The sequence below is a fragment of the Lissotriton vulgaris genome, chromosome 11, assembly GCF_964263255.1.
Source record: "Lissotriton vulgaris chromosome 11, aLisVul1.2, whole genome shotgun sequence".
Classification (NCBI taxonomy): domain Eukaryota; kingdom Metazoa; phylum Chordata; class Amphibia; order Caudata; family Salamandridae; genus Lissotriton; species Lissotriton vulgaris.
Genome location: NC_141699.1, coordinates 824,621,010 through 824,647,817, shown reverse-complemented (window position 1 = coordinate 824,647,817; position 26,808 = coordinate 824,621,010). Strand labels below are relative to the sequence as shown.

Sequence of the window (26,808 nt, the reverse complement as noted above, 5' to 3'; positions counted from 1 at the left end):
TACTTTTTTCTTAAATATTTAACAGTTTTATTATTAAAATATCAATATGCCAAGTGGAATTGGAATGACACAGCAGTCTCAATACTTGGACAGCATAGCAACACGAATATTAATACAAATAGCCTCACTTACACATTTAAATACTTCTTATAACTTAAAAATAAACAATACACAAACTGTCTTTGGCGAAGGGGTTCACAAGCGACCAAAACTCAAAACACACTTACACAAGGAAATACCAATATTAGTAAAAAATATATTATGTTTCTGTGGATTTTTTTTATCGCTGTCACAATAGCTTGTTTTTCACTTAAAACAATTCGTTCTTGTAAACAATGGCGGGATATTCGGCGAATGCATTCAACCAGCGACTGCATCCCCAGGGAATGGGAAATATATATATTTATATTTATATATATAGAGAGAGAGGGAGGGAGAGAAAGAGATAGAGAGAGAGAGTGGGGAGAGAGAAGACTAAAAATGAAAAGTGTTGAAGAAAAGGGTATACATTTACAACATTGATAAGAGGTGTTCCACAGCCCTAAATCCCATGTTCAATGCTTTGACTCGCCTCAGGTGTCTAAAGTAGGCATTCCTTCTATTGATTTTTTATCAGGCACCACCAATAGGCTAATAGCACAGTGCCCGAGAAATGAGACCTCGCATATTCAGATTTGTCCTAACCCTTGTTTTAGTACAAAAGATCCCACACATAGCTTTCTCAATCCCCCAATCCTGACCCTCAGAACCCTCTATTTCACTAGGAGATATTCAATGACTCTAACTGTGTGCCTTCTACCGACCTACAGAACCCTCTACTATTCTAATGTTAAAACCCTTACACAGCTCTGACAATGCACATCAGTCCTTCTCTGCACAGCTCTTTATGTTCTGAGATCTTCTTACAGGAACCACAAAGTATATCATCTCTGGCCTGAGGAACACCTGCCCTCCCTCCCAGTTCTAAGATACTTCTACAACTCAACCCAGGCACCTTAATCCAGACCTGTAGACTCTTTTACTATTCCAGTATTGAGGTTTCCACACAGCTCTCCTCAATTAAATCCCGGAAACTCATCCAGTTCTGAAATCTTCTTCCACTACTGCCATTACACCTCAACCCCGACCTGCAGAACTGTCGACTGCTACAGTATTGACAGTTTTGTGCGGCTCAGCCAATATACTTCAGTCCTGTCCTGCAGAACCCTTCCTTTGCCATGGATATATTTCCCCAGGTCTGCCAAGTCATCATAATCATACACTGCAGGATGCTCAGTATTCTAGGCCTGCCCCAACCTTCAGCAGTATCTTATGATTTTGTCTTGTAGTGCCCATGCTAACCTGTCACTATGCTGTTAAGTATCTACAGCTCACAAGGCACGCGTTTTTTAAACATCTGGAAATATCCTGCTTAATAGAAGGAGAAGACAGGCCCTTTAATCTGTAACTTTCATGAGCCTGAAGTAGAAGAGAGTAGGGCACGGGTGATGAACGCCTACAACAGTAGCTACTAAAGGCCTCACTGCAAAGCAGTTGCAAAATGGCGGACTGCAGAATCAGAAAAACTTAGACAGAAAAGAGGAAGCGGAAAATGAAAAGAATGAGGCTGCAGACGGACATGGAAAGGGCTGATAAAAACACCTGGGCTATATAAATAGTTGTCTTTCCTTTCCGATTGTTTGTTTTACAAAAATAGATAAGTGATCTATTTACAAAAAAATGTTCATATATCCGAATCCAGCTGTTTGGTCCATCTTCAACAATGGGGGCTACGCAGTGTAAGGATTCTTGAATCATCCCTCCCCATGTTGGCCACCCAAGGCTGTCCAGGCAAACATTGCCAATAAAAGACTGGCTTGAGTCCTCCCCAACTTAAACTAAAATGGTCTCTTCCAGGAGCTCTTCTTTTTGCAACTTCTTTCGAAATGAAGATAATACAAGTGAAGAGTTTGAATCTCAGAAACATTCATCAAACCTGGGGGCCACCATTCCGGGAAGTGAGTGATCTGAGTGAATAAAGATAAACCAACTGGAAATTATTTCTTCCTTGTCACTCTTGCTGATGGCCCTTGGCACTTCCCAAAGGTGATCCAGAGTCCTGGTGTCTTAGAGAAGAGAGGACAAACACCTAGGCAGGTGATCATCCAGTCCTGCTGAGTCCCGTGTAAGATATGCTCCTGGCTATGCAGCCCACATTCAAGCACCAAATCAATTTGGATTGCAACCTCCTTTGTAGCCTTGTGGCGATCCATCTAACAATCTGTGCCCCGGCATTTGATCTCTGTTCCGGAGAATCCAGGGCTTTCGCTCTCGAGTCTTCAACCATCAGTCTCCATGACTCCTAGCTCTCGATACGCTTAGCTTGAGGGCGAGTTGCTGCATTAGAGAACTGCACCCAATGCCAGCCAAGTGAGCTCATGGCTTTCTCACTATCCTGTCTTCACAGCATAACATCTGCAGGCAGGGAGAGTGGGAGCGGTGTGGAAGATGACACAACCGGAATCCGCAATACCTTGCATGCTCAGATGAGTATCTCCACCATGTCAGAGTGATCTGGGGTCCTGTTGAGGGTCAGCGATGCCAAGGTCTCTGCAAAATAAGGAAAGGAAAAGATTATAACCAAGCCTCATTTTTGTATGCCAAGGTAACTTATAAACTAGCACTCATAGCCACAACCCACAAGGACAATATCATCACGAACCACTAGACTGCTGAAAGATTGAGTGAGGCAGATTTCTGCCGCAAAACAGAATAAGACACTGCTGTCTCCATCGGACAGTCCAAACCAGAAGACCGGGAATGTCTGTTGAAGAGAACCCAGAAGACCAGGCGGTTTCCAGTAGAGAACCCAAAAGCCTGCCATTCTAAAGCAGAGAACACTCAAGACGCAGTCTCAGGAACTGAAATCATCCTTTCTTCTGCTGTTAAGCTTGTGCACAAACTGTTCATTTCGAATGTAATAGTTAATGGCCATGGGGCAGAAGACAAGTAGTAGAGAGTGTTTGTATTAAAATGCAACAATGCAATAATGGATAGCTGCTGAGACTGCTAATGATTCTAAGTTTCCATGACTCACTCTTAAACCAGCCATTGGGGTTGGGCGGCAGGTACACCAAGGAAGTAGATTATTGCAGGAGAGCATGTCATGCTGTTATATGCGGAGCTGCCTGTAGGAAAAATGAGCACCATATCTGAGCCAGTCCCGCAGCAGACCTACTAGCTCCATCTATGGTCGTGGAATTCTTGAAGTAGGGTCTATGTAGTGTGAGTATCTCTCAGAGCTCCGTGAGGAAATATTTGGAGCTGATTCGGGGAACAAATAACCCACTTGAATGACTAGAAAGAGCCCGTACACCAGTGTTGCACATACATGGATTATAAAGTTTCATCTCCCGCAGTTTGAACTTACGTCACAACACCTTGATTACATTGGCTAGGAGAAAAAAGGCTAAGTAGTGTAGGGTGGGCGGAATCGAGGAACTAGCATTAAATATTTAAAATGCCTGTGGCTTGGAGCCATCCTACCACACAAGCACAAAACCAGCACAGGCTGCTCTGAGCAAATACCAGAGAACATCTGCTTCCGTTTTCCGTTTCATCCAACTCAAAGTGTTTCGTCAAATATGCTCGTAAATCTTTATGGTTGTAACTCTTCGTGGGGCTGTTGGTTTTTTTCGTGCTGAACAGGCTCTGTCCAGTATGTGGAGAAGGGGGGCATTGTAATCTACAATGAGTCCCTAATAGGAAACTGGTCTGCGCGCCCAAATACAGCAGGCTCGTGCAAAGCGTTAATGAGCTCGAGCAGCATTTCTAGAATGCTGGTCTGCCACGGTCCTCTGTGTTCCCCGCGTCAGCAGCACACTACGGTTCCAGTCCTGAGCTTTCACTTAAAAATGCACTGCATTGGGGTCGCAGATTGCCAGCCTCGGCTCTCAATACACAAAGAATACCAAGAAGTGTAAAAGGAATGCCCAGGAGTGAAAATGTGGTGAACCAAGGACATGGAGCCATATTGTAATGTAACCCTGCCACCAGACGCAAATCCAGTTCAAGCGCGGGTATGTGTGACCATGGCATGCCCACATACTTCCTAGCGCCTCAGTCGTATGGGCAGTCACTACCTGGAATTTGGCCAATCAGCAGCTGTAGCCGATGGGCGGCTCCTTTACATGCGATGAAGTGGTCCTTTCCACTCATGGCTTTGCCGAGGCGCAGAGCAGGCCGTCAGCCCCGCGCATGCGCGCTGGTCAGAGGTGCGCGCGGCACGGATTCCTGGGCATTACTCACCGGCCGCAGCGAGAGTACTCGGCGTTTACCTCAGAACTCAGCTATGCAGGGCTCGGTCTTTATCAGCCTTGGCAGGAGCGGGCGGAGGGTGGGGCTGGGAAGAATTACAGGTGACTGAGTTTACGGAGCGGTGCTCTCATGGGGCACGCAACATCACACCACCCAGGCCCACTGACGTGTGGGCGAAGGCCCAGGACAACCGAAAAGGGCAAGACTAAGCCTTCGTTTTTATAGCATTAACCGCTGATGGAGTAAGTGGGAAAATGTGGTTCTTCATCAACATTTCCGACAACATAGGACACTAAGGTGCGTTTAGTTCAGTACGAGTGCAGCAAAAAACTTGGCATGTTTCCAAGTCGTGTACCTGGCTGCTTCTGAAATGGGAGCTCAGTCTTTGTGCCCACTCACTTTTGAATCGCATTGTGGGTCCCTTTTGGAGGCCAGTGGAGAGCTCTAAGCCCCCTTCAAGCTCGCCTTGCTTTCATGCCAAAACGGCCAGATTTTTATCCATGACAGATTTTTTAAAACTTGTCCTACCTGTACTCTGTTCTAAACTTGTCACTGTTTAATGTTTGGTCTCATCAATACTCTACAAACTTAACCGACTGCCCTTTAACCACTACTCACAACACCATACTTATTAACTTTATCTGCCTGGTATTCGACTCCTTTCTTTGTGTCTATTGCACAGCAGATCAAACTATAATGGCAGTGCCCAAATATTTACATAGCGCTTAATTTCAATAGCCAGCCAGTTTAATAACCCTGAAGTATATGTGCTTTGGGATCGGAGGCACAATGGCATGCATTTCTTCATTTGTCCATGGTCAGGTGGTAAAGCTTAAGTTAGAATCCATGTAACCTAAAGTTTGGGGGCCCGGTTCACAGAACTAACTTAAGACAAAATCCAAACTTACTGCCATTTTGGTATTCACAGAAGGCACTTACTCATTTCGGTATTCACAGAAGTTAGGAGTCCTAACTTTAGGACTCCTAAATGCCTTCTGTGAATACCGAAAGTCTTAAAGTTAGGATTTTTCTCAGTTTAGTAGTAGTAAAGTTAAGACTCCTAACTTTAGGGCTCCTAAACTGAGAAAAATCCTAACTTTAAGACTTTTGGAATTCACAGAAGGCATTTAGGAGTCCTAAAGTTAGGAGTCCTAATTTTACTACTCCTAAACTCAGAAAAATTCTAACTTTAAGACTTTCGGTATTCACAGAAGGCATTTAGGAATCTTAAAGTTAGGACTCCTAACTTCTGTGAATCCCGAAATTAGTAAGTGCCTTCTGTGAATACTAAAATGAATAAGTGCCTTCAGTGAATACCAAAATGGTAGTAATTTTAGGATTTTGTCTTAAGTTAGTTCTGTGAATGTGGCCCACAGTGGGTAATTCTGCCTTAGTTCATTATATACACACCCTTTGCTCATCCTCCTAACACCCATGTATCTTTGGCTATACTCCCTCCTGAAACACTACTAGCAAAGCGTTTTGCATAGGTGATCTCAAGCACGGTGGGGGGGAACATTAGCTTTTTGTTTGCTCTTACCTAATGAGGACGCTGCACTGCCACTCAGTTGGTGCTCCAGGCCCGTGGTAGCCTGTTCTGCCGCTCGCTCAGTCTGGGTGCTTCCATCCTTACTGCCATGTTTAGAATGCCCGGTCTGAAGACCATTCGAAATTGCTGCAGTCTCCTCCGGCACTAGTTTTTCTGTCAAAATAAAAGACAATAGTAAGCATCAAGTCCAAGTCGTTTAGGTAGTATTCTACTCTACTGGATGTGTCAAACATTAAGCCAGAAATCGCACAATATGCACTATTCAGGGTGACACAGAGAGCAATGATAGAAAGACCAACAGGCCTATCTAATTCACCTAAATGGATTTCTGCATTACTGTCACTGAGCATGTAAGGCACTCCAGATGAGAGTGAGAACTGAGTGGGACTCTATTGAACTGTGTGATGTCAGTGATGTGATGAAAGGAACATGGTGAGAATCTGAGCAGATAAACTGACCCTCAAATCTGTAACCTTACATGTGCGCTATATCTACAGTGAAGTCAAGCAACCATAGACTGTCCACCTACCTAAGCTCCCTCTGGGTGCAGTGTCGGCAAGCCGCTCACGGAGCTGAGGTCCCTGCCAGCTCTGGGTACTTAGTGCAGCAAAGATGGATGGCACTGACTTGGCTGGCCGCAGGGGGCTCTGGAGTGCCCTACCGTTCTCCTTACGGGTGCGCTGATGAAGGACTTTGATGACGGCGTCCTTCTCTAGGATCTGAGCATGTAGAGTTTTGATCCTGGAAGACGCAAAGGAATAACAAGGGTTAGAGTCTGGTCATACACAGTGATCACACTAGGTCTAACATGCAAAATCATCTGATTTTCTTTGCAACAATTGTTTACATTTCACCAGTGAACAGAGGGACCCTTATACTTTGTATGGCAACTTGAATAGGAACCTTTACCTCTTGGTGTGCCAGTTATTTATGTAACAGAAGTCATAATTTAATGAGGGTTTCCTATCTGTACTCGTGGTTGACCAACTGTAAAAGTATGACAAAGCCTGGATGGCAGGGGGAGGCTTTATCACTTCACATATATCGGGTGCACCAATGACTTTTTATGGAACCTAATGCAACGGTTTGCGTGTGTACACACACACACATACACACCTGTTTTCCATCTCCTGATGCCGGTGGTTGGCCATCACAAGGTCTTCATTGAAGCTGCTGTTGGGTGAATTCCGTGGCGAGTGGTTGATTATGGTTGTGTCTCGCTGTGCAGCGGCTGTGGCAGCAGCATCCATGGCAAACTGCCTCATGGTGCACTCTTCCAGATACTTCTGCTCCCACTTGGTCATGTCCGCCTCCAAGGCCAGAATATGCTCCTCCTTCTCACGCAGCTGTGCTGAAAGCAACGAGGGGCTGAGCTCGGGGCTGGCACCGCTCTGCATCATCGTTTGCCTCTTCATGGACAAAGCAGGAAAGTGTGGGTTAGAGTAAATTCCACAACACTCTTTTTTCCCTTTCTACACTAATGCCAATTGAAATGTACATTGAGCCACATTACACTTATAACTTTTGAGAAAAAGTTCTTACGATCCACACTTTCTACAGTGTTCTTAAAGCATACAATATACTAATTTCTGAGATGGCCCTTCTCATCTTGAAATAAACACATTGAGGAAAAATAAAATAAAATACACGATATAATATATTTTTATATTTAGGGAAGCTTTTCTGATGATTATGCCCTCGAAAGAAGACTCTCGGGATGAGAACTGTGACAGAGGTTTAATTTTTCAGAGTGGTGTCCAGAGAGAAGATGAATATATGCCTTTCTCACCTAGGAGAAGACCACAGGAAATATATATTTATTAGGGAGGAAACCATAGAAGGGGATATGTCTTCTGCAATGTTAGAGGCTTTCAGTTGAGGTGTTCCCATAGGTTGTAGAACTAAACTGAATGAAAACTATTATAGGGTTGCTTTGGCCAGCCAAGATGGTGACTTTCAGTACATGATGTCAACACTCAGACCTGGTCCAGAACAGAACTCCTGGCCATGCCATCTTGACCACATAAGACCCCAAAGAGAGATCAACTCACCTGCTGGGATCTTATGATCTTCAGCTCCTGCTCTAGTCGGGTACGCAGACGTGTCTCCAGCTGCTCTCGCTTCTCGCATGCAGCCTGCAGTTGGCTCAGGGCTTGCTGCAGCCGCTCCACCTTCTCCACGTATGCCCGTTTCTTTCGCAGCTCGTCTTCCATCTTGACCGCCCTTGTCTGTGCATTGCTCAAGGCCTGCTCCAGGAGCTCAGCCCGCCGACGTTGATCCTCGCTTGCCCGCCGCAACAGGGACACTTCCCTCTCGAGCTTCTCGCGCTCCTGTTGTTCTTCATGGTCTAAAAACGAGAAAAAAAAGATATACCCTTGAGCCTGGTACCTGAGGGTTGAAACAGCCACAGTTCACATGCAAGAGCAGATTCTCACGGTAGACGTCTGAGCTTGGATTTCTTTCCTTTTAACCGTAGCATCACAAAATTAACCAAACAGCCTAAGACAAACACTGAGGCAGTCACGTGACATGGCCACGGGGTGGGGAACACAGTGCTAGGAAGGCATCAGTTTCAGGATGCAGATCCTGGACTGACTGGCTCCAGTTCAGTCTCCGCATTCCCTCTCTGGGCAGAGATCCATGCCCCGCCCCAGGAAAGAGGCAAAGCAGTGGAGCGGGACTTGATTACAGGCGAAGGACGTCAGGGAAACAACCTTCAAGGATTAACAGAACGACATGTCTTGGACACGACGTCTGCAGCAACCAGGGGAGAACTGTCAGGCCGCAGTTACATTGATGACGGCAGAGGTAGACACCACGTAAAGGGGCGTGTGCAAGAGAATGGTAGCGAAGCTTTGACAGCTTTCTGCAAGCACCCACAAAGCACAGCATTTTGAGCCTTTTGTGGGAGCACTACTTGAATTGTGTGAGACGCTTAGTAGTAATAATTAGACTTTTCGGTTGTTCTAAATTGCTCCAGAAGGTGACCATCACCAAAATGTTCTTTTTTTTAGGATCCTGTTCTAATGGAATGCCCTTTTTTGTTGCAGTGTTGCGGGGGGAGAGAGAAGGGGGGGGGGGCTTAATGTTGTGAAGTGTGAGCCTGTATGACAAAACAGATGGAGACCAACATTGGTGAGAGCCGGGTAGATAACGGACTCTTGCCCATCCCCATAGATTCTAGTCCTTTCTATATTCCCTTTCAAAGCCGAGGTAACTAGACCAGCCCAAGCCAGTCTCGCTGTCCTACAGGCTTCTCAGAGGCAGCAACCAGTTCCAAACCCTAAATTATCCTGCCAGCCACCCTTGTGAACGAGTGCCACGTTTGGACTGGGCAAGCCAGACTTTCTGCCCTGATTTCGGCATCAGGATCCGACCCTGGGGGTGCGGGCAGAAAAGAAGGCTTGGAAGCCCGGAGCACACAGGGCACGAGGCCCGAGAGCAGGGCCTGCCACAGTCACGGGGGAGAGGGCAGCAGGAGGGAGGAGGTCAGCTTCTGGGAAGGGCGGGAACAGCCCTTGGTATGTGTGGAATTCAGGTCACGCTGAGCTCGGGGCTGATTAATGGCCGACCCTGAGTGCCAAAGCACAGCTCAGTGTTCCCAGGGGGACGGCAAAGGCATTTCTAGGAGAAGGCTCCTCCTCAGAGGGGGTTGTGCCTGCTCCCTCCCTGACGCCGCATTGTTCCTTTCTGAAGGGCCCTGGGAAGCAGCTGCAGTACTGTTCGGTCTATCCTCCTGAGGAACGCGTACCTTTGGCAGACAGAGAAACACTGCCAGTGCCCCCCAGTACTGGTATGTCCTTGTTCCAGAAGCGTGACCCCCAGTAACCACGCTATCACCTGTGCTGACCTCATATCCTAGACTCAAACGGGTCTTCCAACGCACTTCAATGATGACGTTTTCAGTCCGGGCACACGGTTCAGCCAGTAACCCTTAATCTTGAGCTGAAGCAAGCGCTAATGTTTCAGCAGCGCAGGGAAGTTTTAATGTATGGGCAAAGTGGTCTGTGGCGCAAGCCCCCAGCCTTTCAGGGGGTCCCTGATAGAGCCAGCTCTGTTCTGCAGCAGAGTCTTGCCCTGATGACCTTAAATACTTCTTAAACATATTGGTTTAAATTAAGTTTTACCTTAATTTATTTTAATGTGGGTGAAGTGTGAGAGTCTATTACAGACATTTTGCAGATACATGCTTTTTCTGGATTCATGCAACTTCCATAAAAGAGTTATTTTATAGCAAAACCTGACCTCCCATGTGAGAAATGGGAGGGTGTCACAGAGATTATTTGCAGTAATACTAGTGATCCACTGTTGTACTACAAAATTGAAAACACACAGGGTCCCTGAACATTAGATGTAAACACATTTAGAATTTGGACCAGTGCACTTGTGCACTGTCCGTGACCTGGCCAAAAAGTGTGAGAGAGAGCTGAAATTGGATCATAAATTGAATGCTGTTCCAAAAAGGCCCCCAGAATTAGTTTGGCCCAAGGGCCCCAAAATCCCTAGGTTGTGCCTGCAGCGGTGGGGCCAGTAAATAGCTCAGTCACCACATCTAAACCATTAGTCCTATCCAGCAGTTCTTCCACACAGATCTGGGGGCGGGCTTTATTGAGCCCCAGCCTGCAGAACTCCCTGCTATTTTCGTGACCAGAATAATTTTACAGTGTGCTCTGCCAGTGCACCTCACCGCCCCCCCCCCCCACCCCGCCCGCCTGTATCAATGCCCGAAGGAAAATGCACTACAGTGGGAAGCACCATGTGAGGAGTACTTGGCATTGGGGCTTTGTTTTATAGAGACGTCATTTTTGTTCAGATCCACAGTTACTGGTTGTGCCCCAACAGAGCCACTCAAACATGGGAGACCCGCATCGAGAACTTACGCTGTGCAAGGAGCTTTGCCACCGTCCCTTGACTGTCATCTCGCTGTTCCAGGGTCTTAACAGCCAGATGCTTGCTGGCAGTCTCCAAACGATCTGTTCAAAAGGAAAATAAGGAAACACGGTTATAAATCACTAAATGCAGAAAAAAATTGGTAGTTGCTGCGGGCAAGAGGACTAAGCCAGACCCATTTTGCAACTAAACTCAATGCTTTTACATATAGGCACTGCAGACACTATCCAGCCACTCACAGCAGACACTATACAGCCACTCACAGCGCAGAAGCACATTAACCTATATAGCAAAGTCTGCAGAATGTGTCCATCTGCAGGCTCCATGTAGGCCAGCCTACTGCTGTCCACTGTCCTGCCACCATTGGCTGCATTTCTTCCTTATACTGTTCCATGTCACCACGGTGCCTACCTCGGAGCTCCAAGTTGAGGTCCTTCAGCCGCAGCACCTCTCCCTCCAGTTTATCGCGCATGGTTTTCTCCAGCATCTCCCGCTTGCTCGAGGCCTTCATCAGACTCTCATAGTCCTCCGAGATGCGTTCGATCTCTGTTTCCAGCTGCAACAAGAAAGTATAGCTCAGCATCATGGCAGCAAACTGGAGGATTAGCCGCGCGTTGCATGGAGGGATCATGCGCAAGGTTTGGCATGCAAGAGGGCATGTACAAGAGTTGGCATTGTGGGAGAGACAACACAGCTGGTTTACTATGTGATCCGTAAAATGAATAATCAAAACCTACGCACTGCAGATACATTGTACATCATGTGCTGGACTTTGTGGGCAACTTTAAAGAATCCACAGAACTTAATTCTATGGTATATGGAAAACATGATGATTTCAGGTAAGAGATTAAACCAGTGGCCTTAAGAAGAATGTTTTAGAATGAGGCCATTGTTAAATGTTAAGCCCCCATCAGCGACAGCCTTGAGGTACCTGCACTGGTTGTAAAGTGGCTAAACAATCCAGAGAATTGGACGTAATAAAAATACCACTACCTAAAAAAAATACGGATTTGGAGTTTAATTTATAGACAAATCGATTCACCTCTGCCTCTTTTAGCCCTGCTTTATGGGTCTGTTCCTTTGTTTTTCTTCCTACTTTGAACCATTTCCCCCCACTTGTGACTTTCTCTCTGTTCCTTTCATCCTCCCCTTCCTTCACCCTTCGAATGTATTATTACTTTTCCCAGATTCCCTTTTCCTCTTTCCAATTCCAGTTCCTACACATCAAGCCCCTCTGTCTTCATCACTCCATTCACGCTGCTGCTGCTTTTCCTGCCGCTGCTCATGTCCCCTTTCCACTTCATTTTAGTATTTTTTCTTGTTCCCTTTTTTTCTCTTTCTTTTGCCTGCCTTTTTTCGTTCCCGTCCCTTCTTCCCTGACATCCCATTTTTTCTTGTTTTTATCCTAACTGCTGGCCTTTCGTTATATATATAGATGTAGAGATCCCCTCTATAGTCTGTTCCACTGTTGGCCTGAGTAGCGACTCCCCTACTGACCACCTGCTCAAAGATGAGCAGACATGGCACCTTCAGACCCCCGTCAATCTTGCACACAATGGTTCTTCAGTAGGCGGTTGGGAATGGGACCAACTGCTGGGGTGCTGGTGAAAGAGTCTCTGTCCACACAGGCCCACATGTGCTGGCTCTGTCATTGTGCTACAGCATGCCTCAGCGACTGGCAGCTGTTTAAGCACGTGCAGGGGGTGCTGTGTGTATGTGGCTATGTCCCGGGGGACAACATACAAGAGCAGGCCAGTTATCCCCGCCACCTGCTGCTCTATCTATGGCTTAGTTGAGTTTCTTCATTCAGTCTACTACAAAATTTAGATACAAATTCCTCGAGAAGGGAGAGCTTGAGAACGTCGCCCTCATGTCAGAGACAATTAGTCTGACTGAATGCAATGAACGACACTGTTACAACAGTACATTCCTGCAAGCAAGGACGGCGCTCTCAATGGCCCAAAAGCCTTGCCCGCTGAAGCCTCTTGCCTTATTATAAAAGGTTCCCAACCAAAGGCATGAGAAGATACTTTTGTCTTACCTAGGGAGGTCTCTGGTATTCGTGTAATAGTACCCCACACATCTCCGCCACTGAAATTCATTCTTGACCTGCACCACCCTCTGCTATTCTAGTCTTTGAACTGATCACACAGCTTCTCCAGTGGATCTCAAACCTGACCTCTAGGAGCCTTAGATGTTAAGTGCTGAGACCCAACATGTTGCAAGCAGTCACGAATAAAGCTATTGGTTCTTTATTACCTGTTTTGGCATTTTCTTTAGCATGTTTTTAAGATAACCACTGACTGTGCGAATTATGACAATTTAGATTAATTGAACTGCTGCCTTTAAGGTACCAAATCCAAATGACAGAATGGAATTAATTTTAATATGTCTCACTCACGTAACATAAATGTATATCAAGTGGACATCTAAAAACTATGGAATGACTGGTAAATGTGAACCAGAATTGGACACCCTTGTTCTGAAAGCTTCAGTTTACTATGCATGCAGTGTCCCGTCAAGGGGAGGCATGGCACAGGCCGCAGCAATCGATCAAACTCTGTGTCCTTGCACTCCCATACCTTCTGGATACGCCCGGCTTTCTTGCTGTAGGCCTCCACCTCTCGTCGCAGCTTCTCATTCTCCCTCAGCAGGACATCCATCTGGGCCATGTGACTGCTGGCGGTGGCAGCCTGCGCTGTAACGAGGGCTTCCATGCCAGCCGGTGTAAGGGATGACAGGGGGCTGTAGCGTAGGGCAGGAGTTTGCGCTGGTGGTGGTGGTGAATGCTGCTGCTGTTGCACATATGGCATTTGGGATTGCACCACCCTGCAGGGGAGACATCAGAAAAGATACACTTGAAGATCTGTACTGACATGAATCAGACAACAAACTCCAATTGAGCACTATCATGTCACATGGGCTATGGATCTCGCGTTCTGATTGGGGGAATATAGAAGTTCACAAATGTTAGGAACTACATTTTAAAGAAAAAAGAGGCACCTACAATTAAGAAATATGCTTCCCACTGACAAGAAAATAATACAAGCCAATAGCAAATTATCAGCAGAGAACACCCTCTCCTCTATACTTAAGAAATGAAAACTGGGGAAAAACTGGGCTCAATAGGAGAAAAAGAGCTTTTGCAGTGGGGCACGCCAAGCAATATTTACAAGGTATAATGTTATGAATTTTGCTTTTTCAGGACTTAGAGAACAATACCATGCCGCTGCACATAAAGATGAAGTCAACCAAACTATAACCAATTACAGAAACGTTTTACTCCCCAGAAGAACAGGAGTAGACAGGCTATAATATTCTAAACAATCCATAAAAAACACAAATATGCTCTTTTGTTGTAGTTCTTGCTCGTTGTGGGACTGTGAAATGGCCAAATATGAAATACATTTGCCTAAGAACTCACAATTACCCTTGTCACGCCATTACCACCAATAATCTGCCATCTGTACCTAATATTAAACAACTAGCCCTATGAGTAAGAATATTCATGTCCGACCAACACATCAAATCCAATTGTATTTCTAGATAAACATGTAGCAGTCAAAGAAGCCTCCTTGTTGCAGGCATACTGTTCTACTGTGACAGTTGTCATATCTCTTACTTAAAATACTAATTTTGGTTGGACAGAAAGCCCTAATCTTAACGCACATGGATTCCTAGGATATGCAACATACTGTGTACTATTTAAGTTGGCTATTTTTGACGTCCATAGCTAAATGAAGTTGGGGCCATTCTTGCTCTGGCGACAGTCGGGAACTCCTGGAATCTAAGATGGCGGTCGCCACCAAGGGCTGGCCTCCTCAGGCATTTCCTACAGTCTTCGCCTGTCTGCGCACGTTGTTCTAAAACGAGAGACTAGAATTCCTCGGCAATGAGCTGACCCCTGAACAATAAATAAATATGTCCTTCTCTTTTGTTCCCTTGGAAACCGGGGCATTTCCCGTCCAATATTATCGCTTCCTGTCAGTGTCCTACAAGCCAGGGGAGAGTTCACGGCTCATTCATCCAAACTATAGCTGTGCACGTACCCCGGCTAATGGGACAAAGCACTTTCACTACTGTTGGGAACGTGATGGGTGCAGCATCGATTAAGTAAGTGAAGATTTTATATGTATGGGTACCATCAACAGGAAAGGAGAGGTACCTCTGCATGGGTCTGTGGTCCATGTAAATCTCTGGACCATAGGTTCTGCAAACCAGTGCGCACTGGCAGGGTTGTTGAGGATATGAAACAGCGAGAAGGGCCACCCACCTTCCTTAAGGGTGGTGGGGACGCAGCACCTCTAAGCACCCCGCCCTTTGTATTTTTTTTATTTTTATTTAAAAGTTTTGTATAGCGCTAGCTAGACCCATAGGTATCAGAGCGCTTCACATACACATTGTGAAAAACAGAAGGGCCTTACATTACCTAGAAGGCTGACAATAAGTAAGCAAACCACGGATAAAGAATACAGCATGAACAATACATAACTGTGCAACGGAGGGGAAGAGAAAACAAGGTGATTAGCATAGTCTGTTCACCCACAATCCTTGCAGAAATCGGACAGCTCAAGGACTAGGTGCCGGAAGTACCAGCACAGACCTGCAGTATTTTTGGGCTATGAGACAAGAGTAAAAGTACTTTATGTACTGTGCGACAGTTAGGGTCACTCACGTCTGCCCTGGAAGGGACTGATGGACTTCAGCGACTGTGGCAGAGCCAGCACCTGTAATTCCCGCCTGGACTGTAGTTATTGTGGGGAAGTGCGTCTCTACGCCCCTCTCTGACACACTTTGCGAAAGTGAGCACCATCTCTCACCTGCAGGTCTGCTGAGCATGCGCCATGTGTTTTCCTGCACTTCCCTCACAGTGTAGGCACTCTGACACATCTTTTATTCCAGAAATGGTTAAAAAAACTCAGTCCACCACCCCTTCCAGTCTGTTCGTGTAGGGGGTGATGTCCTCAAAGAGACCTCTTGTTCTCGTGTGACTGCATGGCCTGGAAATATAGAGCTTCAGTATGAAGGGATGTGACGACAGTCACTTTTCCCGTCTCCCCTCCCTGGGCTTTCACTCTCCCACATTCCTTGTGGAAAGGAGCCTGCTAGACTGGCATGGGAGAGGCACAGGGCCATAGATTCTCGCACAAGAGCAAACAAGCCCAAGAGGGCACGGGCAGGCCCAATAGGTGCCACTGGTGTGACGCCCACTCTCACTGCTTGTGAGCACCATTTACTTTGGGCACCTGTCTAACAGGTCTCACTGGGAGGTGCCCACTTCATTAAGGTCCTAACGAAGGTTTTATGGATCCTGTTTTTTACTCTTGGGACACTGTATTGCCTTGGCACTCAATAATGCTCCAGTGTAAATACACCTAACCTCTGCCTGCAGCTAGGAGGGCTGGGATGGCAATGTTTCACCAGTGCCTGGATTGACGTTAGTGCCCGTTCTCCCAACAATATCTACACTTAAATACGTAGCCCTACTCTGGGTTCAACATTCCCTTACGCCTGCCTCCTCTTGCACCCTCTGTCTCTGTGGGGACATCTTGAGGACCACTCCAAGAGCTTTTTGTTTCTTGTTCCCAAATGGAAAATAAACTAAGAGTTGAAACATTCTCGCTGTGGGTTCGGGAACTCCTCGGACGAATTTTCCCAAATGACCCTGATAGGTTGATTGCTGAGATGGTGTCATTATGTACCTGTGCTGTGTGTCAATTTTCTGATTAAAGTTTAGGAACTGGTTAAACCTCTACATAGGTAATGTGATTGATTGATGCTAAATGGTAAACATGAAATACGAACTATAAAACTTCACTCACCTGACTTCAGGGTGATGGTAGAAGGGCGCGTCTCTGGAGTAAGGCTTAGGCTCTGACTGGTACCCCTGTTGGTATGCTGGATATCCTGGAAGAGCGCTGTGTCCCACCTCGGCATAAGGCCCCTTGGAGGTTGGAGGCTGGTGGTGGTGGTGCTGATGCCTGGGCAGCTGTGGGTAGCTGTGCGAGGAGCTGAGCAGGCTCTGGCTCTTGGCGCCAGCGCGCTCCAGGGATAGCTGCATGAGACGCTCACTCAGAGACCTCACGTGCCCATGCTTCAGTTCTTTCAGGGACTCCTCTTGGTAGCTCTCGGCGGGTTGGGTGGCTGGACCACGCTGAGCGGCATAGTATTGGGATTGAGCCTTGGCCTCCTCATAAGTGGGCAGCTCTTCCCCTTTGTGCTGCGACTGGTACACCCTGTACATAGGGTTCTCTGTGTAGAAATGGTCGCAGTGGTACTCCTGCCCCTGGGGCTCCTGGCGCGTAGACTGTGGCACGACTTGGCTCTCCTCCTGGTTCAGGTTCTCCAGGGAGAGGCGAGGGCTCCCAGGACTCCCGCCACCTCGCAGGGCCTGCTGCTGTATGGCCAGCAGCGTGCGGTTCTCCGTCAGGTTGCCATACCTAAGCTGCTCCTGGATGAGCCGGTGAAGGACGGTGCTCGACGAATCCTCCGCTGTCCTCATCATGGATCAAAGTGCTGGACCGCCGAAGTAAGGAAAAGAAAAATCTTGAAAAATATCCCTTAGTAAAATTAAATCCAGATGCTCCAAAGACCAAAAACACCTCTCGGAGACCTGGGGAAGAAAACAAAGACAAACGTCACAAACAGAGCATGGATAAATTCCCCACTAATAACCAACCTCGAGTTTAACTAGGACTGCGCTTACTCCAATTCCTAATGGCATTACTGATGCAGATTCAGTCAAATCCATACCTTTTAACAGCAAATGCTTCAAATATGAACGAATCTTCCTATGATAGGCCTCTTGTGAAAACAGTGGGGCATAGACCTCTGTACGAGATATCTAGGCAGATTGCTACTACTCAAGGCGCACTAGACCCAGCAGGCCTACCACACGGCATGCACACAGGTATTTCAGCAAGGGCCTTCTGTGCTGTCTATGCACAAAGATAAGTGTTAGGATACATCATTATTCAATTAACAATCTAGTATTGCCATGCCCCGTGACGTTGTCACGCAGTGCCGAACCTGCTTGCGCATTGACCATTGGTTGATGATGCAGCTGCCAGTTCGAACTCACTATCTCATTAATATACCTGACCAATCAAATCTCTACCCTGGATCGACTGTCATTTGTGCTTCCCAGAACAAAGCAATAGCATGTGCATGAACATGTCACCAGAGAATGCTATAAGGCCCACAGCTGGGCAATTATAAACATAGATGCCCCTCTAGTTTTTTTTAATAACAGGTCAATTCAGTGTTCGAATTCAAAGGATTCTCATCACAGTGCTACAAGTGGCGCAACCTTGCATACCATAGATTTTCTCATACAGAAGGCCAGCTCACGCATTGTCTATTCAAGAGAGAAGGTATATGAGCCGCTCTAACTTGGGCTTCCTAATCCTCTAGAGACAAAATATGCTTGCATTTCCTACAAGAAGCAGGTTCTTCTAAGCACCTTAACACCCCTCCGCACATATATTTGGTGATCCCTCAGTACACCGTCTACCCACATATGCAATCACTCAAAACGTTCCTATGAAACCTTCAAAACACTTCTTTACATTTAGGATTCCCCAGACTTCGCATACAGGTTTGTAGGCATTACTTTCCACTCACCCCTGAGCACAAAGGGGGTCCTCCTCAGAAAAGCTATACAAACGTAGGGACCTCCTCCTGCCCATTGATAATGTAGGCCTCTCTCTACAGAGAGGAGTACCCATAACACTAGGGAAAGGTCTCATTATAAGCTTGTATGTGTCCACCAGGATAACCAAGGCTTCTGTTAACAACAGGTATGGTACAGAAACATCACTGTACAGATTTAGAAGAGGTCCTCTTGGTTTCCTGACACACAGAAAGGCAATGCCTCATAAAGTTCTAACGCAGATCTTATGGGAATAGCACATGCATAAAGAACTATTAAGCTGTGGGGGGACAAAACCGACCGCTGTCCCCTGCTCTGAAGAAGATTTTTTTCCTCTTTTGGCAGGTTTTCTTTTTACAAATAAATATCGAGATTTTTTGTCATTATCAAACTCACAAACGTTGCACTTCGCTGAACATCAGATGTATGTGCCATTAACACGTCAGATATGTTCACACCCTGGCTCAGTGTTTACCTGGCACTCTTTCTCGCACACAAACACACGGCCTTCTTCTGTGTTCACATCAAATAGCTGTTGGTTTTCGGTCTCTCTTCGCCGGGCCCGCTCCTTTGTGCTGTGAATACCTCGGGCCTGACATCATCCCAGAGGCATTCAGGCAGTTAGCATTCCGGCTGAATGGGGAACAAGGCCTGGATAATCTGCAGGCCTCGCAGAGCATTGCACACAAGGGAGAGGCCCGACCGTGCCCGGCCCGGGTACGTAGAAGCTGCACCTGTACACAGGCCCGCCAGAAGCAGCCTGGGACTGGGGTATGGAGGTAGGCCTGTACAAGGGACGTTGTCTTTGAAAGGACGGGTGAAGGCAGTGGGGCTGGGTAGAGCCACTCAAACGTCAGGGGCACTAACCTGCCTAAAAGACTCAGACTGCCTGGCATGTGACTGGTTCTACCGGCCTTCCCGAGGCACCGGCGAGTGAACAACTCCCCAATTTGCCTGCCATGTGTCTGTGCTTCCCAAGCCCCACAGGCCTTTCATTCGCATTGACATTCTGGAAATCTCAAGCCAATCACCTCTACTTCCGATCAGCCCTGCCACCCCCATACAACACTCCTGCCGTGGGACATTTTTCAGCTCTCTCTGGGAGTGTTGCAGCTTCTCTGAAGGGCCCTGACAAGCACATGACGCAGGCAAACCTGTCTCTCTTGAAGTGTGTCTAAGAGGGAAAGTATGCGAGGCGGGCCGAAGAGGTGAGCAACATCCACCCAGGTGAACAACACAAGCAGCCGTGAAATAAATCCACGCGGAGGCCGCCATGTCTCCTTCCCAGCCTTGCACACTAGGTGGGCGCACGGGGTGCGTTGAGAACGTGTCAGGTAGATGTGTGCCTTCATTTCAAAGCGCTATACCCAACGTTTTCATTTTCCTTCTAACCATATTTACCCTATGTAAGTCATACCTACGTTGCATGCAAACACATCGACGTGAAATCTCATTGTAGCTACGTGTCCATGTGTCTGGTTTATTCAAAGCAATCATCAACACATAATGCTATGTGGTTAGGTTATGAAAATAATCATTTCAGCTTGAAAATAAAAAAAACCGAAGAGGTTTCCTCTCGTCCCATACTACTACCAGGCACCCCCCAAACAAGAAGAGCCCCACACGTGTACACCGCACCGACGCCAAAATATGCACACGTGAGGCATTTGAGGTTCACATAGGACGTGGTCCGGCTTAACGGATACATATATACCTTTTTTTTCAACACGTGGCTGGGGGTGTACACGATTTGCTATGTTATGTCTCCAGTCAACACATGGCTGAGTAATCCCTGGTATTTTTACACCCTCGTTATATTCAGCACAACGCTAAAACTATGTTTTTATTTTTTATTTTATTTTATTTATTTTTATATGTTGAATGAAGTAAGCGTTTTTTAAACCAAAAAAAACAACACAAATCGCGGTGCTGCTGTTCATCACAGTAACGTGCAGGGACGTAGCCTGCATTGGTGCAGCAGGTGCAGTGGTCCCTGAAGCTCGAAGGGCCCTCTGAACCCATCATTTCTTTTTAATTTTACAAGTTGTATATAGCGCTAGCTTGACCCGTGGGTATCAGAGCGCTTTACATATACACAGGAAATAAAGGTTGCATTACAAAGCAAGATCGAGGAAGCAAAAAAGATATAAACAAACACATAATAATTAGGCAAACAGTGCGGCAGAGGGAGACAAAAAAAATGTTTTTTTAGTGCTGTGTTTTATCATTCACACCGCGGCCAGGAGGCACATTTCCCTTCTTGCGCTAGGGCCCATGGCACATTGGCTACGCTACTAGCAAGGTGGCACTTGGAGTGCACACCGGTTGACGCGTTGATGTATGAGTGAAATAACAGCGGCTGGGTGTCCCCCTTAAATCAATCTAAAAACAAAGCCTTTGGCCTCAGTTTCCTCCAGCACACTGGTTAAGCGCCTTGAGGTAATTCAGATAAAAGGATGTATGCAAGAGGAGCGTGCACAACAGCACAGAAAACACAACATTACACGATAAAATAACCCACGAACATGGAACCTCTTAGGCCAACCAAAGAATACTGTCTTCACTCATGACAGAGTAGTAATAAATAACATCGTACACTACAGGAGTTGCCGCAGTCGCTATATTCTATGTACATAATTCCCGGCGCGCGAGCACTCCAGCAGAGCGGTATGTAATGGATGCTCACCAAACCATAGCAGAATGCGCGGAGGACAGGCAGGGTGTTTCTTGATTCCTTCCTGGCTGTGGTGCAGTGTCCCGCTGCTGTGTGTCCCCGGGGCTTGTTCCTGTGGGGTGCTCTGGGCTGCAGTGCCTGCTGCTGAGGTCCTGCCTCTCCGCCGCCTGACACAGCTCTGAGCTCCCCGCAGAGGCAGGAAGGCTTGTTCAAGGGCTGAGCTATGCCAGGAATGCGAGCGGTTCAGGCTCCCCTTGGCATCAAAGCCGAACCACAAATAACCTTCCTTGCTCCCGCCCAGCCGGCCCCTCCCCCAGCTCGGTGCAGTGCCGCTGGCGGGCCAACAGGAGGAGCCAGTAGCAGCCTTATGGAGACCCGTGTGGCATTCACCCAGAATGCTAACATCAAGTTCACTGTATTTGTGTTTTTATTTTATTATTTGCATAGCTCAGAGTCCCCCGGGGCAACCTCTGCAAATTGTAAAACAACACGAACAGGTTTCAACAGCTATCTGTTAGAAAACGGGTCTATTTTGTAAAGCACCGAACGATTGCAAGGAATTGTCGAGTGTGAACAATGGGACAACCCCTTTCACTGTAACGAGGCGGAGAGAAGGGCGCCTCGAAGGTCCATGGAGCTCGAACACGCACTCTGCTGCAAGCAAGGTTCTCGCGCGGTATCAAAACGCATCCTTTCTCTTGACAGCATCTAAAAGTGATTTCGAGCTCCTTCATTTTCAGAGGCATCAGATCTCCAAACATTCTTACTCAATCTCTAGTTTCTTTCTCTCATGCTCTCTCTCTCGCTCTCTATCCCTCCTTCTGTCTTTCTCTTACTTCACCTCCCTCTCAGCCTCCCCACTCCCTTTACATCTGCATACATGCCAACATTTTAGAACGAGAACGTGGGAGATTTTGAGGTAAAAATAAGGTAAATATATTTTCCCAAATGACTTCCATAAAAGTAGAGACTTCAGGAGGGAGATAGTTATAATAAAGCACATGTTTTGCTTGACAAACCGGGAGTCTCCCGCGTGAAACGGGTCTATTGTCTTATATCCATCTGGGTCTCTATGCCTTTTCTCTCTATGCAGGTAGGCATAGTGGATGGAGGTTCTATGAGTCAGTTGGACCCCGTCGGGTCAAAGTAGCAAGAGGAGGGTGATAAACTGGACCCTCTTACACAGTAACACATATCCGACGGTCGGGTGAGGAGAAAAACACCTTACGGCAATATCCAAATACAGTGTAGCCAATGTGGTTACACAATAACTCATTTCAAAATCAAGTCTCAAGTTAGTAAGTTTTATTCTAGATTCAAATTCAAAAACACATTTATGTAAACTAATCTAAGTATAATAGTATACAAGTACAATGCAAATAAGATGAAGCCAAATCTTCGAAAGCGGTTCACTCTATATAATATAAAGAAAACCACTAGGTCAATAATTGAGATGTAAGTAATAAGGAAACAGAATTTCGCATCAGATTGCATTCATTTGTCATTAAAGGTAAGCATGGACTCCCTGTCTGTCCCTACTCTACTTTACTCTAACGTGGCAACCCTAAGCTAAGGCAAGGTTTAGGTAAGAAGGGAATATGGAAAAAGGTATCAGCAATAAGAGTCCTCTGTAAAAGAATCGACCAACATGGGTCAAGCAGCATAAACCACAAAAGTCAAAGAGATCTGTACCTCAAGGCGCCCTAAGCCAGAATGCTACCTATCTCTCACTACGTTGTATCATAATATCAGTTGCATCCAAAGTACGTCCCACAAATCCATCTTGTAATTTTCCATTCTACCACCACACATAGGTTTCTTCACACCATCTTGTTATTCTCATGAATCCAGTAGCGGCTGCTAGTAAGTGTGGGGTGGTGGGGCTGGGGGTAATACAAAAAAAAATGGACTTACCTGGGTGATGCCGGGTGCCACCACCTCTCCTTTGTCATCTTCTGGGGCAGCAACAGGAAGCATACAGCCTCCCAGAATCCCCTTGGAGACTGGGCATGTTCCTCATCAGGCTGTGTAATGCAGCCTAGTGGGGATGATGCAAAGTGCACATGACAGTTGGGCCGACCCAGGGCCAGCCAAGCAGTCATGGGCACTTAGGGACAGTGCTTAACACTCCTTCCCCTTCTCCTTCCCCTGCCCCCTGCACTGGCCAGCCCCACCTGCCCCGCCCTGCAGCCAAGCAGGAAGGAAAACAATTTCCTTTATACACTGCTCTCAGTGGGGTGACGCTCCTCCGCTATAGCGGAATAGCCGATGCTGCATGAATCACTATCCTGGCCATCCTTGGTCTCGTCTCCTTCTCCCATGAGAACTCTCCTCCCATCTTGTTATCACTCTCCTTGTACCAGTTGCCACTTCACATGCCTCACTATTCGCTGAGAACAAAGACCTTCTTCTTTCCGTTAATGAAGCCTCATTCACCTGCAGTGGGAACACAAATTACATGCATAACCACACAAAGAATTCTATGGTTAAACTTATACTGTGAGCTTGTATCCAATTGCATCTCCGTCTCACAACTCTTTTAAACACAAGTGAATTTAAATGTCTCTACACATACTTTTGAAGTTAATGCAGTAAAAACATAATTGTTTAATTAGAGTTTTAAGCACATGAATCCCATTTAGTAAACACAGCACTATTTCTTTTGTGTATAAACATGTTTACAGACATATTCACGAAGAATCACTATTCTGTCAGTTAGGGTTTTAAACTCACATATAAGTTGTATTAGATTCCAGAGATATCGTTATATATATGCTATTTCCTATTATTAACATACGTCACACTGTATATACGCGGGGGAAGACTATATGAGAATATAATGCACCGCTAAAGTGTCTTTCGGGATGCAGTCACTTTCACGCTCCTCCAAGGGCAGCCCCATGATGGAGGGAGTGGGGAAAAGAGCCAAGTAGAGGGCAAAGAGGTTAGTGTCAGAGTGAGGTGGCGGGAAGCTTCCAGCGGCACAATGTGGGTCCTGGGGGTGGCATCCAAAGGATGTCTTCCTCCGGGGTTCTTCGGGAGGGTAACACAGTGTGGGCCAATGGGGATACCCATTGGGTAGTTAGGCTAGAGGGCGAGGCACAGTGGCAGTTAGAGTCCCCCGCGAGTATCCTAGTCAGTTTAAGTGGTCCTGGAGGTAGGCTGTTTAGGTTTTTGTCCACAGTTTAGATTTTTTGTCAGGTTTGAGGTTAGCAAAACACACAAGGTGATGGACGGAATGTTGCACAATGGCAAAACATTCACCTCCAGTCACAGATCTGGGTTGAATCCATCGTTATTTTGCTCACTACCCCAACCCAGTTCAGACATGGCCACTTGCAAATCAGTCTTGACCCTGTGACTCATGGGAACAGTACAGACCGAACTGCCAAGCCATGTCTTCACTGGACCGGAATCAAGCATCCTAGGACTGGGTTCTGGCTATCAGCTGTCTTCACCCAGGATAGCTTGACTCCAGTGGTGTAGTGAGCACAGGTCCCACATCTGAGCATACGCTTCCCACTTAGGGTGAACAGCAAAACACACAAGGTGATGGACGGAATGTTGCACAATGGCAAAACATTCACACCCAGTCACAGATCTGGGTTGAATCCATCAATATTTTGCTCACCACGCCACCCCAGTTCAGACATGGCCATATGCAAATCAGTCTTGACCCTGTGCCTCATGGGAACAGTCCAGACCGAACTGCCAAGCCATGTCTTCCCTGGACCGGAATCAATCATCCTAGGACCGGTTTCTGGCTATCAGCCGTCTTCAACCAGGATAGCTTGACTCCAGTGGCGTAGTAAGCACAGGACCCACGTCTGGGCAAACCCTTTCCACATAGGGTGAACAGCAAAACACACAAGGTGATACACGGAATGTTGCACAATGGCAAAACATTCACCCCAGTCACAGATCTGGGTTGAATCCATCGTTATTTTGCTCACCACGCCACCCCAGTTCAAACATGAACATATGCAAATCAGTCTTGACCCTGTGCCTCATGGGAACAGTCCAGATCGAACTGCCAAGCCATGTCTTCCCTGGACCGGAATCAAGCATCCTAGGACCAGTTTCTGGCTATCAGCCGTCTTCAGCCAGGATAGCTTGACTCCAGTGGCATAGTGAGCATGGGACCCGCGTCTCGGCATACCCTTCCCACATAGGGTGAACAGCAAAACACACAAGGTGATGGACGGAATATTGCACAATGGCAAAACATTCACCCCCAGTCACAGATCTGGATTGAATCCATCGTTATTTTGCTTACCACGCCACCCCAGTTCAGACATGGCCATATGCAAATCAGTCTTGGCCCTGTGCCTCATGGTAACAGTCCAGACCGAACTGCCAAGCCATGTCTTCTCTGGGGGTGAATGTTTTGCAATTGTGTCCATCAATTGTTGTTTTTACATTTGTCACCCCAAGTTGGACGGGTATGCTCAGACGTGAGTCCCGTGCTCAGCATGCCACTGGAATCAAGCTATCCTGGCTGATGAAGGCTGATACCCAGAACCCGGTCCTTGGATGCTTGATTCTGGTCCAGGGAAGACATGGCTTGGCAGTTCCGGCTGGACTGTTCCCATGAGGCACAGGGTCAAGATCTGTGACTGGAGGTGAATGTTTTGCCATTGTGCAACATTCCGTCCATCAATTGTTGTTTTTAGGTTTGAGGTTAGTCAGGTTTAATAATGCTGCTATCATGTCAGGCAAGGTGAAAGCTATGAGGGATGCACTGAAAGTGTTGTCCTTATAAAGCCTGGGGTATTCTTTCAGACTTTGGTGGGCTTCACCCACTAAGCGTTCAGCCATGAGGGGCTTGGGGGCGGCAGTATTGGCTTGTTCACCACCAAAAACCTAGATAAAAGTAAAAGTGTAGCACAGTAAAAAATTGAGGCCGAAGGAAGGGAGCATGATGCGCATCACATTATGGTGGCACCTGCATTTGCCCGGGTGCTCCTTGACAACATTCAGTTGGGTTCGGTGAGGTCGGATGCACAGGGGAGCCCATCAGGTAATAAAAAGCCCATGAGTGCAATGCGGCTGAGTGTAACAATGCAGGTTGAAGCAGGGACGGAGCACTCAGTAGTGGCTCTGTCCACGCACAATGCAGATCTACTGTGAAACCTCCTCCATTGAAGACATCCAGAGACTCAACGACACTCTTAGAGAAGTCCAACACTGGCTCTCATTAAACCATTTGAAATTGTATCAAGACAAAACAGAAATCCTCCTAATTTCCAACAAAATTGAAACCCCCCAAGTCACAGAATGGCTAAAAGCAATTGATGCTCTCAACGACAATCTCTCCCTGGCTGACTCCGTCAAATTGTTGGGAATCACCTTGGACCCTAAACTAAGTATGGTCAAACACATCACAAACACAGCAAAGAGTGCCTTCCTCAACCTGAAACTACTAAGCAAGATAAAACCATTCATCCCGACCAACGACCTCAAACAAGCAACACAATCCTTGGTACTTTCCAGATTGGATTACGGAAATGCAACCCTCACAGGCACAGCAAAATCACACCTAGCTTCCCTCCGATCAACCTTTAATGCAGCTGCAAGAATGAACACCGGAGTAAGAAAATATGACCACATCTTGCCCGCACTCAGAGAGTTGAAATGGCTCCCAGTTGAAATGGTGCCAATTTCTGAACTGCCTGCCTCACGCACAAAGTCTTTCACACAGGGAAACCTGCATACCTTGCCTCCAAACTCACGAAGGCCGGTCAGACA

General features: G+C 46.8%; 1 protein-coding gene across 1 annotated transcript; it reads right to left on the bottom strand.

Moving 5' to 3' along the window:
- Window positions 1-21,244, bottom strand: AMOTL2 (angiomotin like 2). Its single transcript, XM_086943934.1, has 10 exons — window positions 21,073-21,244; window positions 16,558-17,348; window positions 13,318-13,564; window positions 11,147-11,291; window positions 10,726-10,818; window positions 7,897-8,192; window positions 6,962-7,254; window positions 6,375-6,586; window positions 5,837-5,998; window positions 1-2,589 (listed from the first exon to the last, which is right to left on the bottom strand). The coding sequence occupies exons 2-10, from the start codon at window positions 17,238-17,240 to the stop codon at window positions 2,522-2,524; spliced, it is 2,199 nt and encodes a 732-aa protein (XP_086800060.1). The 5' UTR covers window positions 17,241-17,348; window positions 21,073-21,244; the 3' UTR covers window positions 1-2,521.
- Window positions 21,245-26,808: the final 5,564 nt, after the last annotated feature.

Coding starts and splice junctions, on each gene's coding strand:
- AMOTL2 (XM_086943934.1), bottom strand. CDS start 17,240: ATGATGAGGACAGCGGAGGATTCGTCGAGCACCGTCCTTCACCGGCTC. Junction 11,292..13,317: donor AAGCCGGGCGTATCCAGAAG/GTATGGGAGTGC, acceptor TTCTTGTTGCAG/CTGGAAACAGAGATCGAACG. Junction 2,590..5,836: donor CAGTGCAGCGTCCTCATTAG/GTAAGAGCAAAC, acceptor CTTATTTTGCAG/AGACCTTGGCATCGCTGACC.